Below are 13,256 nucleotides of genomic sequence, written 5' to 3'. Positions count from 1 at the left end.
CCAATCTAGTCGAGAAGTGGCAATAATTGCTAAGGCAACACATTTCTGGCTCTCTGTGCCTCTCACAGGGAACATGAAGGATGACCAGCAAAACGTTTGCCACCTGGAAAAAATCCAGTGAGAGGATTTCCAAGTGGTGATGAGTTGCTTCAGCAGCATGTGCTGCTGGATCCCAGCCACCATGACTCAAACTGGTTGGCTGGGTCAGAGAAGCAAACTGTAGCACCCAAAACACTGGGCAGGAGAGTCAGAAAATGCAGGAGTGTGGTGGTGTTTGAGGGAAGAGATGAGAATCTTGACTCCATGTTTCAGAAGGCTGATTCATTATTTAATTATACATAATATATTAAAAGAAAATTATATAATAAAACTATAATAAAGAAAGAGAAAGGAGGCATCAGAAGGCTAGAAAAGAATGAATGATAAAATCTCATGACAGACCAGAGCCTTGACACAGCTGGACCATGACTGGTCATCAAGTAGAAACAATTCACATCAGACCAATCAAAGATGCACTTGTTGGTAAACCATCTCCAGACCACATTCCACAGCCATCAGATAGTCATGGTTTACATTTCCTTTCTGAGACCTCTCAGCTTCTCAGGAGAAAAATCCTAGCAAAGAATTTTCATAAAATATGTCCGTGACACAGGAGAAAAAGTATCAACATGTTGCTTAGCGAGTTAATTTTAAGTCTCTGTCTGAAGAAAGTTTCTCTGTGTTTCCTGCTTCAGACCCAGCGAATTCAGCTCCATCTATCCTAGATGGGTTTGAGCACCGCAAAGCCATGGCAGGACAGCGAGTGGAGCTGCCTTGCAAAGCATCAGGGCACCCGGCACCAAAGTACCGCTGGCTGAAGGACAACGTGCCCTGGGAGCCCGACAGCCGCTTCCGGCAGACGGTGACGGGGCTGCTCATCGAGAACACGCGGCCCTCGGACTCGGGCAGCTACGTCTGCGAGGTGTGGAACAACTACGGCACCGCCGAGGTCATCGGCCGCCTGCACGTCACACGTAGGTCCTGGCCTGGTGCCACCAGGGAGAGGGGAGTGTCGCCACACATCCTTATAAACGGGTTTTGTGACAGTTCATTAATTGATCCCAGAGTGTGAGAAAAACGACACAGCACGGGGGATTTGCAGTGATAATCATAAACAAATGCACCTTTATTGAGCAACTGTCCTGGTTCAGAGCAAATTTGGGAGAGAATCCCCAAAGGGGCTCCTCTAGGAAAGCAGATTCAACCGGCCCCTCTCCCAACTGGTTTGGGAGAAACTACCTCCTTGGAGAAAAGTGGAAAAACTGTTTATTAAACAATAAAACCTAAACAATATTAAACAATAAAACCCCTTGCTGCTCCAAAAGAGATGACAAACTGAGAAAACCCCCTCCCTGGGCTGCAGCTGAGCTCACTCAGTCTCTGCTCAGTCCCTCTGGTGCTGGAAATGTCGCAGGCCAGGCCCGGCCCGGTGGCCACAGGTGGAGCTGCCGGTGCTCCCCTGGGTGTTCAGGCCAGAGCAGGTTTCAAGAGGTCCAAAGAAAAGGGAAAAAACACAGTCCAGGGAACTTCTTTGCCTCAGCTAGCTAAACTAACTAAAAGCAAAGGAGAGCTCTGTCCTGCTGTCTGTCCATCCGCAGAGAGCACAGACCAGGAGCAGGAATGTGGAGGAGTGAGTGCAGTGTCTGAAAACAAACTGCAGCTTCTTCTCTCCCCCCTTCACTCTCTGGAACAAGGCTTAAAGGTGCAAAACTTATTATTCAGCATAAACAGAACAAGAAAATTGGGGATAAAAGTATCATATAGATACAACCCAGGACAGCGACCACAGCAAAATGTGATAGAGGTGTCTCTCTGTCTCTCTGGGAGCCTCTCAGGAACCCCAGCCAGCCCTGAGCTGGCTGACAGCAGGGGTACACTCTCTGTACCCCGAGGGTACTGAGGGCACCTGTGCTGGTCGCCTTTGCCACACAAGAGACACCAGAGACATCAGTAGAAAATAAAGGGCTGACTCTTAGCAGGGGTTAATCCAAGGTTTTATTCTAGGAGTCCCAAAAGAGCCCCTACACCTCAGGGGGCCTCCTGCTGAGAGCCCCCAGGAGATGTGCCAAGGTTGCATTTTGTTGTCACTGTATTACAAGAGTTCTATAGTCACTACATTGCAAACGTTCCATATTGCAGAGTTTTGTACCTCCTTGATGTTTCTAGGAGGTATCTCCTCTAGGCATTGGCTCTTCCTTGTCCTCACAGTAGTTGACTGACTCCAGTTCTCCCACAATAAACCGACCCACTCTTTTATAACACTCTTCTTATTGGCTACAGCTGTGGCCTTTTAAAATCAGGCCTGCTCCTAATCCTTAATAATTGATTCAGCTGCAACTCTTTAGGGGGTAAAATTACATTCTATACTAGCTTTATTTATTAATGTTCTATCCCCCTACAACATTTAAAGGGAGATGGAAACTGAACGTAGATAATATTTTACTAACCAGTAAGTGACCCTAAGGGATGGGTACTGGGGGATAGAAATTTAGGACAGCATATGGAGTAACACTTGGGGGGCTGACCCCTGGCCTCTGGCTGATCACTCAACGTTCTGGACTGAAGCTTCTAGATGGAGGGGATGAGATGCTGAGTGATTGACAGAGAGCCAGGGTGGGGATTTGGGGATGATCTCAGCAAAGGAAAGGGATTACACAGATAAAAGGAGTGGGGTACAATCTGGGATAAACCATTTGGGAAAAATACGGGGATACAAAACCAAAACTATTACAAAATCTTGCAAAGTATAAAAAAACACTACAACAAGAGGGATTAAGGGAGAGAAAACGATAGAGAAAGAGAGAGAGGGGGATATAGCTACTAAAAGTAGAGATGATGTCCTTTGATCCAGTCCAGCCAAGGATACGCCTGTTACATTGGGGAGATCTTGAAATCTCTAGTTAACTGAGAGGTTTTAATTATGATAACTCTATTGAAAATTGCAAGGGGGGGAAACAGAAGCAGTAAAGAATAGATGTAACAGGTAGCCCATGTTCTCAGCAGTAAGTGAGAGCCATTGTCTTCTTGGTCCCAATAAAGAATAGATGTACCAGGTAGCCCATGTTCTCAGCAGTAAGTGAGAGCCATCGTCATCTTGGTCCCAATAAAGAATAGATGTAACAGGTAGCCCATGTTCTCAGCAGTAAGAGAGAGTCATTGTCTTCTTGGTCCAGCCATCAGGTAGTGCTTGGCAAAATCTCGCTTTGGTCAGCTCGCCTTCCCCACGCACCTGCCCCGGGTTAGGGGTTTCAGTCTCAGTCCTTGGGAGGAGGGGGAGGTTTCCACATAGGGGATTCATGTCTCTCTCCTTGAGGGAGAGGCTTCTCCCATCTCAGTCCATCCATCACGGTGGTTGTAAAACAGATGAGGGGTCTTCCGTGGGGACCACCAGAAGCTATGTCAGAAAAAGCCCAGCCAACCCTGGGGAAAAGTACAGACCAATCCTGGGGAAATTCCTGTTGTTGGCTCTTGTTACATATCCTCCATGTGATAAATTATAGAGCTACACTGGAAATTGCATCCATTTGCACTTCTGATCGCTCAATTAGCCAACTAACTCATCTCCACAGAGTCTGCTTTGTGTCGTTCCACAACTTTGAGGACTTTAATCATTGCTAGGATAAATTAAGGAAACAGAAAGTACAGCAAGGTAAGGTAACAGCTTGATACCGATGCCTAAACAGTTTTGCTTTCATGAATTTTTCATATATTTGCAGCTCTGAAGAATATTATCACAGAATTTATGTAGCTCCTGGTATTTTTAGAAGAGCGGGTGCAGGCGAAGAAAGGGCAAAGTGCCCCCTTTCTCCTTTCACTGGGTTCAATGTTGTATACAGCAAACACACCTGCAAACAATAACTTAGCAAACCAGAAGCTCTGTTCAGGCCTCAGGATCTTGGCAAGCAACCATCTCCAGCAAGACCAGGATTTCAAAGAGAGTCCTTTTTTGGTGGTCCCAATTTCTGTGCTTTTCATGATGATCGTGAGGCAGATGAGAGAAACTTCAGACAGAGACTTACAGGGAGAGCAAGGGCCAGTCCCTGCCTGGGACAGGTTTCTGGCAGTGGGCAGCTATTGGAATGCTAGGCTAGATGCTGAGAATTTTAAACTTTGTGTGCTGAAAGGCACAGACTCGCAACAGGGCACTACATTTGAGTCTGTAGAGAAGACTTCCAAAATTGATTGATAGCACTGGGATTATGAGTGTGCAGTTAGTTAGAAGTGTGTAATGTCACAGGGTAGAAAACTTAGAGTTTGAGGTTTTAGAATATAAGAATAAATATGAAGCAAGACAGAGGTTTTAGGGTGGAGGCAGGTTGTTCTTCTTTGCCTTCTTCCTTCTTCTTCACTTCCTTCTTCATGGGTTTGGGTGGTGTTTTGTAATTGGACAGAAAATTCTGCATTGCGGGTTTCGAAGGATCAGTTATTGGGTTAAAAGGGAAAATAATCTGAGTGTCATTTCTTAATGACATAGTTTAGTCTTAAAAGACCTTGTAACAAGAGATAGTTAGGCATTTTGTGCCTTGCTAATGAAAGGCTGCATTTCATATAGAAAAACTCATCGTTGTGAGGCTGTTTCACTGATAAGAAATAATAAACACCTGAATCCAAACATGAAATACTGTCTCAAGTGCCTTCAATCCCAACCTCAACAGCGGTAGAAAATAAATACAAAAACCCCACAAATAGCATCTTTTATTGAGGTGGCCAGTGTTATGAGTAAATCTGGGGGTTTAGATAAGTCCCTGCCTTTTGCCCAGGGCTCTGGCAGCAGGCAGGAGCTTTACTGAGGTGGCCAGCATCACAAAACCCACTCTCATTTGCAAGTTCTTTAATAATGGCTAATTTAGAATATATATGGCTAATTTAGATCTAATATAGAATAAATTATCCATTTAATAGACATAAAACTAACAGACATAGGACTTAAAACAGATTATATACTCCACAGGAATAAGGACAAAAGAGACTACCAGTAAATAAATACAGCATGAGAGTAAAGGTACCATTAATTTTACAGCTAGCAAAGAAATTATTTAACTTAGAAAGAAATGTTCCTTACCAACCAATTTATGATGGAGCACACATCAAAATCCTTTCCCTCAATTCCTAGGACAATAACCATGGAATCTGTATCCAAACTCCAGGGAGAAGTCCCATATGTTTATCAGGGTGTGTGTGTATCATCTGCCTCCATGATAATTCATGTGTCTTTTCTAGTCTTTGTAAAATAGTGTCTCTCACTCAAGAACATTTTTCTTTTGTCTCTTCCCACATCTTCTCTCCAGACTAAGATGTTGATTCCTAGCTGGGGCCTGAGCCCTTTTGGTGCCAGAGGTGACCCCTTTGGGCCTTTCACCTGCCTGGGTTATCTCTTCATTTCTGCACCAACCATTTGTGGTAGAGAGGGGGAGGACATGTCCAGCCACAGCCAGCACCCCAAAACCCACTCTCACTCACAAGTGCTTCATAAGGACCACTTAGGTCTACTACAACATGAATTATTTAGAATAGACACAAGGAAAACAGACACAAGACTTTAAACAGATTTACTTACCACACAGGATAACACAAAAAGAACTACTAGTAGATAAAAACACAGTGTACTATAATAAAGGTAGCTGTGTTACAGTTAGCTATAGCTAAACTAGATATAGCTAGTTCAGTTATCTAAACTATAAAGAAATAGTTTAGATTAGGAGCCAGTGTCAGTTTCCAGTGAATGATAGTGATGTGCAGAAGTCTCATAATTTCTCTCAATCCCAGGCAAGTATCTCAATTCCAACATCTCAGCATCGAGGAGAACTCTCCGCACACCCAGAAAGAGATTTCTGATTTTATGAAAATTGTAGTGGTCTTTCAAAATGGCAAAAGTAGTTGTTTGTTGGTCACTTATTTCTGCCTATCCTTTCCCATGCATTCAAAGCAGGATGTTTATTGCTGCCTGATGGTGTTCTCAGCTGAGGTAATTCATCACAAGACAAACCATTCAGGCCTAGTTTAGATTTGGGGAAGTAGATAAGTCTTTTGCTGTGCCAGGTCCTGTCACAGTTGATTTTGGTGTTGTTGCCTGATATTGAAAGAGAAAAACCCTTGCAACAGTGCTGAAATAGTAAAATAAAAAGCAGACCTTGATTGGAAACTTCCAGGTGTCCCAATGGTCATGGGCACACCAGTACTGAATCTCTACAATTTTATAAGTTAAATAAATTAGTAGTCTTAACAAATACTGTCCAATTAAAGAGCACTTGGTTAGACAATTTTTGGAGTAGGCCCAGGGTTTCTTTGCCTCACTTCTTGTTATTTCTTCTCAAATTCTGGTTGTGAAACAAAATGTTCCTCTTGTAGATCCTCTACTTAAAAATAGAACTAAACAGTATTTCAGGAACGTGTTAGAATGTTAGGCTATTGTTCTAAAATTTGAGCAAAAAGGTGGGAAAATTACTAGGAGCTACATAACTCCATGATAATATTCATCAGGGCTACAAATATATGAAAAATTCATAAAAGCAAAACTGTTTAGGCGTCAGTATCAAGTTGTTACCTTACCTTGCTGTACTTTCTGTTTCCTTAATTTATCCTAGCAATGATTAAAGTCCTCAAAGTTGTGGAACGACACAAAGCAGGCTCTGTGGAGACGAGTTAGTTGGCCAATTGAGCGATCAGAAGTGCAAATGGATGCAATTTCCAGTGTAGCTCTATAATTTATCACATGGAGGATATGTAATTTAGAAGCATGAATTGGGTGCTGGAAAAGAAATTGCAAATGTTCTCATAAATAAAGCTGCCAAACTCTCATTGCCATGACTCATGGTGCTCAGTAATATTGAATACTCATACTTCCCCTCAGTCGAGTATCCATGTGTGAATATTCTGAATGTTTCACAAATTCTACAAAGATAATTATTACTTCAGGAGCACCACACTGGAAAAATGTTATGCTACTACTGTTGAAAAAACCCACAGAATTGTTTCCTGGAATAGACATAATGCTCTGTGAACTAACATTTCCACCTAGACAGCATGACTAGCAAACTGAAAAGGGAGAAGTTTGTGAACAGTTCAGGCTATAAAAATATCCTCACAAATAATTGCACATAATGTTTTTGGGCAAAATAAAACTGAGGTGGAAAAATCTGCCATTCTTGAATTATAACTGAGGAGTTTTAGTTCTAAATGTATTCATCAAAATGTTCATAAAAAAGAGTTGAATTCCATCTGTCTTGTACGACGCAAAGTCAAAACCTGCAGAGACATGATGTAATTGTACTGCTGATGATACTCAAAGCATCCCCAGTGCCTGGTGATGTGTTTTTCCTAATGACTCTGCACTCTGCACTCCAGTGGAAATTCTCTGGATCAGGCTGGCAGGAATAAAAGCTGGGCAAAGAAATTTTACCCTGCTCTGCAATGTTTTACCCTCCTCTGCAATGGACGATGTGATTTGCTTGCATCATCATGGCTCTGGGATAGTAGTGATGCACTTGAGTGTAACTATTTTGTTTAATGGATTGTTGCCAGTTTTTAGCTTTTGTAGTGTTTTTATAGGAAACAGAGATATTCAGTGACTTTTAACATGCATCTGAGCACAGATCAATTAATGCTTTGGACCTTTGTCTGTAATCCAGAATGTCTGAGGCTACTGTGTGTTTTTTTCCAGGCCTCTGTTCCTGATTAACCCCTATGGATTTATTCCAACTTTGATGATATAAAATATTTAATAAAGTGAACAAGTTACTTTTCTAAGTGTGTTTGTGCACATGTGTGTGTATGCAAGCTGCTAAAAGAAAAAATGGGATGGTCTGTACTTCATGTCAGAGACAGCATTAGTGGTGATAGCAATCCCTTATCTTTATAAGGAAGTCAAACCAATTTATGCAAGGCATGGGATAAAATCTGTGTTCTGCAGTGCTGATAAATCCTAGGTGGCAGGATAAAGATTGTTTTCCTTGCATTTGCATTCATGACTTTTCTTCATCACTGTTTATCCTCTTTTTTTGCCATGTAAAACTTGCATTCTCCTGTCCCACTGTTTCTTTAGGCTGACTTGAAAATATTGTAATCCTCCCACATCAAAGCAGAAAATCTGGTGAGCCCACACACTGAAAAATTTCCATGTGGACATATCAGATGGATATCCATGGATGTACCTGCACTAACATCTACTCTAAAAAACTAATCTTGTAATTGGCATTTATTACAGTTGTTCACATCAGAGAGTAGTTTGGGAAAGGGTAAATTTGGCTTCTTTTGCCCAAAATTAAACCAGAAAATGAGTTTCAGGAATGCACTTAATGCACAAGATTCACAGGTCTGCACTTTACTAATGTGAAATAATCTCCTGCCCTCCCAAAAACTGTGCAGTGCCACGTTAAATCCCTCAGTTCTAGTAGTGTTACTTGTAGGTCTGATCCTATTGTTCACCTGGGCATGGGATTATGTGTTGAATAGGTTATCCCTGTAGATCTATTTTTTTGTCATGGATGTTGGTGGAAAAAATTAGTTTTTTAGAACAATACAGTCATCTGTTATTTATTGTTATTTATTTGGTGTTTTCTTTTAAGAAGGGTATGGCTGTGATTTTTATTGTGAGAGTTGATTTGTTACTTGCACACAAATGCACATTTACACTGAATAATCTCTATTTCCCTTTCTCTCTTCCTTATTTCAACCCAAACCTCCAGAACCGCTAAAAGCCACCATCAGCCCGCGCAAGGTCAAAAGCAGCGTCGGCAGCCAAGTGTCCTTGTCCTGCAGCGTGACAGGGACCGAGGACCAGGAGCTGTCCTGGTACCGCAACGGGGAAATCATCAACCCTGGCAGCAACGTGCGCATCACCGGGGTCAACCGCGAGAACCTGATCATGGACGGCATGGCCAAGAGCGACGGCGGCGCCTACCAGTGCTTCGTGCGCAAGGACAAGATGTCAGCCCAAGACTATGTCCAGGTGGTGCTGGAAGGTCAGTCCCCACCTGCCTGGCAGGTCTGGTTTTCAAAATAACAAACAGGTTGGGTTTGGTGCTGTCGTTTTAGAGTGGTGAAGCCTTAAGGATCTAGAAATGAAGCAACGCGCTTTTGAGAAAATATTCGCAGAATTCCCAGAATCCCTGGGTTGGAACAGATCTTAAAAATCATCGAGTCCAGCCCAGCCCAAACAGCTCAACTGAACCCTGGCACCCAGTGCCACATCCAGGCTTTGTTAAACGCACCCAGGCATGGGGACTCCACCACCTCCCCGGGCAGCCATTCCAGAACTTTCTCACCCTTGCTGGAAAAACCTTTTCCCTGCTCTCCAGCCTGGATTTCCCTTGGTGCAGCTCGAGGCTGTGTGCTCTGGTTGTGTCAGTGCTGCTGAAGAAAGAGCCCAGGGCCAGCTGAGCACAGGCCCCTTTCAGGAGCTGTGCAGAGTGAGGAGGGCAGCCCTGAGTCTCCTTTGCTCCAGGCTGAGCACCCCCAGCTCCCTCAGGGCTCCCTCAGGGGCTTCCTCACAGGGTTTGTGTTCCCAGCCCCTCTCCAGCCTCATTGCCCCCTCTGGACGTGTTCAAGCATCTCAACGTCCTTCCCAAACTGAGGGGCCCAGAACTGGACACAGTATTGGTGTAGGAGGTAATCTATAATAAAAATGGGAAGGTAACAGGACCTGGTCTTTAATTGGAGGCCTGCAGGAGCAGAAAAGTACCTAGCCCTCATAGGGTGAACACAGTTTTATAAGTTTAGCAAATCAGCATCTTTGACAGGAATCCCCAATTAGAACCTCAAGTAATAAGGTAATTCTCCCCCCTGGTTCCACCTCTTCTGGAGGCCCTTTTTCTTCAGCTACTAGCTGTACTTTTTTTATGAGGAAGTGTCTTGGGAGGGTAGCTCATCCTTGGCTCCCAGGAAAAAGCAAGATGGGACTGGGGCCTTTGGGAATGAGTTTTTTCTTTCTGTCTATCAGGGTAAGAAAAGTACTGGGGTTAGCTAGGAACTGTGTAACTATACAATAATGGTCTACAGAGTTATGAATATATATGAAGAATATATAAAAGCAAAAATCATTTTGGCACCAGTGGAGTTTAAAAAAAAGAAGGCAATTATGAAATGTCCATGGGGTTTATTGTGCCCTACTCGTAAGAGAATGGAAAAATCAATTTGAAAAAAAAGAAAATCCTTCCCAAGCAGGTCTCTGTTAAAAATCCAAACATTGCTTTTCTGGTTGGGTTTATTGGCTGATGGCTTGGAGATCATCTTAAATAACTGATACCATGTTCTACATGATAATGAAGTGAGGAAAGCCATCAATTTACACAGAGGCATCTCTCTAATGAGGCTGTGGTGCAGGCATGGCATGGACACTATTTTTAGAGTCTCTGTAGAAGAAGAAGAGATTACCTGCCTGGACCGAGTTACCTCGGCAACCATCTCCCGTGACTAGGAAAGCCTAAAGAGCATATTGATAATCTATCATGGTGTCTGGAGAGTGCAGGTTATCAGAGAGCAACAGCAGGGAAGATTTCAAAGACACTCAGGTCTCACTGGGAAAATAATGTCTGCTTTCATCTCAAAAAAAAGCCTGTCACTTGAATTAAAAAAAGGGGGGAAAAAAGAGGAGGCGGGGTGGCAGAGGTACATGGTGTGCATGCTCACAGATTTATTGGTCCTATGTCAGCTCCCTTTCAGGATAAAAAGCTTTTTTTTTTTTTTTTTTTTTTGCTTTTTTTTTTAATTTTTTTTTTTATTTTGTGTTGCTGCTGTTCGGTTTTCTGAGGGGTGACAGTATCCAGTACACTACAAAGGAAAGGGAGAGAGTCAGGAATGAAAATAAATAAATAAATTAGAAACCCTGTCACATAACCAATGGGACAGAAATGAAAGAGAGAGGGGGCAGAGGAAAATAAAATGAAATCAGATAAAATCAAATGCTCTTCCAGAGATGCTGAGGCCTTTCAACATTCTGAGAATGCCAGTGCTTATCTTTTTACCATGTGGCAAGCAAGGGAATTTTGCAGCCCTGTTTTTAAAGTAACATTTTCAAAGGAAAACAAACACACACTGCATGACCACAGAAAGGACTTCCTAACTACATACCAGGGTGGCAGCACTCCTAAATGTTACCCCACTGAACTCTTTGGAGTGGTGGGTATTTAATCCTGCTCCCTGCTTACAAAGTTTCTGTGCCCACCCATTTTCTTTATTCATTTCCCTGGTACAGGCTGAGTATTTTGGGAGACAGTTCACAAGACAAAGTAACTGAATGCTCTCATTCAGAGAAATATTTATCTGCAGCACAAAATGACCACTGAAAGAAATTGGCATCACTGCTGTTACTGGCAATCTGTATTCAGAAAAGCTTAATTTAACACTTTCCCAAATCAGGCATTGCATGTCAGGACTAAATTGCTGTGTGAAACCAACCTATGCCAGTTGTGCCTGGCTCTTGGCAACAGGATTCATCCTTATCTTCCCAAGGAGCTAAAATCTACCAGGAGAACAGACTCTCCAAATGTGTTGAGGTTTTGCTGTATGTCTTTTATAATGAACTCCATATGGTTTTAAAAGTTTTCTGCCGGAACACAGCAGTTCATAGAAATGCCTGATCCTATCTATTCGAGTGTTTTTCCTACAGCAGAGCCACTACCAGGTTTCTCAGAAGATGTAAAAGAAACTTGCCATAAGCAAAGGGTCATTTAAGTCCTCTACTGGTAGAATTTATTTCCGTCTCTCAATAATTACTGTTACATACTGGAAACCATTGCTTGTGTTGCTTCTAAAAAAGATCTTGGTTCATGAGATACACTCCAGTGTCACCATCATATTTTCTGGAAAAATCCCTTTGCCCAAGATTTTCTCCTGGAAAGATGAGAAGCCTCAGAGAAAAATGAAAACAATAATTATCTGATTTCCTTGTCCTGAAACTCAGCTGTTTGGACTTGAAACAATAAACAATTCTTTGCATGTTTTTTTGCATTTTCTATATTGTAAGCCTTGTTTTAGTGATATGATGGAAGTTGATGTTCTAGAGGTAAAGAATCTCCTTGATCATTCCATGTCAGCACTTGATTGAGGTTTTGACTGGCAACAGATAAACCTCTCAAGACGTGTTTGTTCTCTATTCTGCAAGGGCCCAGCAGAAGAATTACAAACACAATCTTTTTTTTATTATAATTATACAAAAAAGGGTGAAATGTCACCATCATATTGTGTGGAAAAACCTCTTCACCCAGGATTTTCTCCTGGGAAGCTGAGAAGCCTCAGAGAAAAATGAAAACAATAATTATCTGATTTGCTTCTCCTGTGTTTTGCTGCTTTGGAATGTGGTTTGGACATTGTTTACCGACAGGTGATTGTTTCATTGGTTTCTGCTGTGAATTGTTTTGACTTAATGGTCAGCTGAGGCCAAGCTGTGTGGGACTCTGAAGAAAGAGTCATGAGTTTTCATTAGCATCTTTTAGCTTTCTCTCTGTATCCTTTCTGTAATCTTTAGTATAGTTTAGTATAGTATTATTTAATATATAGATATGTTATAATATAATAGATCATAAAATAATAAATTAGTGTTCTAAGAACACAGAGTCAGATTCATTCCTTCCTGCCATGGGACACCCCACAAATTTGACACTCCAGGGTAGAGGGGACAAGCTTTACACCACCTAAGCACTGTTTTCCTGCTTTTCTCTCCCTTGGCAGACGGAACTCCCAAAATCATCTCTGCCTTCAGCGAGAAAGTGGTGAGCCCAGGAGAGCCAGTGTCCCTGATGTGCAACGTGAAGGGGACTCCTCTGCCCACCATCACCTGGACACTGGATGAGGACCCCATCGTGAAGGATGGCAGCCACAGGATCAGCCAGATCATCACCTCTGAGGGCAACGTGGTCAGTTACCTGAACATCTCCAACACCCAGGTCCGGGACGGGGGCGTTTATCGCTGCACTGCCAACAACTCTGCGGGAGTCGTCCTGTACCAGGCTCGAATAAACGTAAGAGGTGCTTGTCAAATCAGCTCCTCAAAAAAAACACACATAACTCATTGTAGTGGAGAAGAAGATTGTTGCATGTGATGAGATTTTGGAATGCCAAAAACCGACTTAATGGTTTTGTCCTCTTCTTTTCTCCCCCCTGCTCTCTTTTCCCAACCTGCCTCTCCAGCCCCATATAGAAAGTGTATGGTATGGTTAAATGTTGGAAGAACCCTTTGGCTTGTGTCCTTTAGTCTATTTTTCCTCTACTCATCTCTACTA

The 13,256-nt window shown here is 42.6% G+C and overlaps 1 protein-coding gene across 4 annotated transcripts in view; it reads left to right on the top strand.

The window, feature by feature from the left end:
- DSCAM (DS cell adhesion molecule) overlaps positions 1–13,256 on the top strand; it is a 479,690-nt gene that overhangs the window by 273,344 nt on the left and 193,090 nt on the right. For all 4 annotated transcript variants that reach the window (XM_071430161.1, XM_071430162.1, XM_071430163.1 and 1 more), the window contains exons 5-7: positions 735–1,013; positions 8,724–8,999; positions 12,706–13,002. In XM_071430161.1, coding sequence (XP_071286262.1) covers positions 735–1,013; positions 8,724–8,999; positions 12,706–13,002 — 852 coding nt within the window. The remainder of the gene's footprint in view (positions 1–734; positions 1,014–8,723; positions 9,000–12,705; positions 13,003–13,256) is intronic.

This window comes from Agelaius tricolor, unplaced genomic scaffold (genome assembly GCF_023055355.1).
Source record: "Agelaius tricolor isolate 1412-34295 unplaced genomic scaffold, bAgeTri1.0.p SCAF_7, whole genome shotgun sequence".
NCBI lineage: Eukaryota > Metazoa > Chordata > Aves > Passeriformes > Icteridae > Agelaius > Agelaius tricolor.
This window is presented reverse-complemented; position numbering and strand designations above follow the sequence as displayed.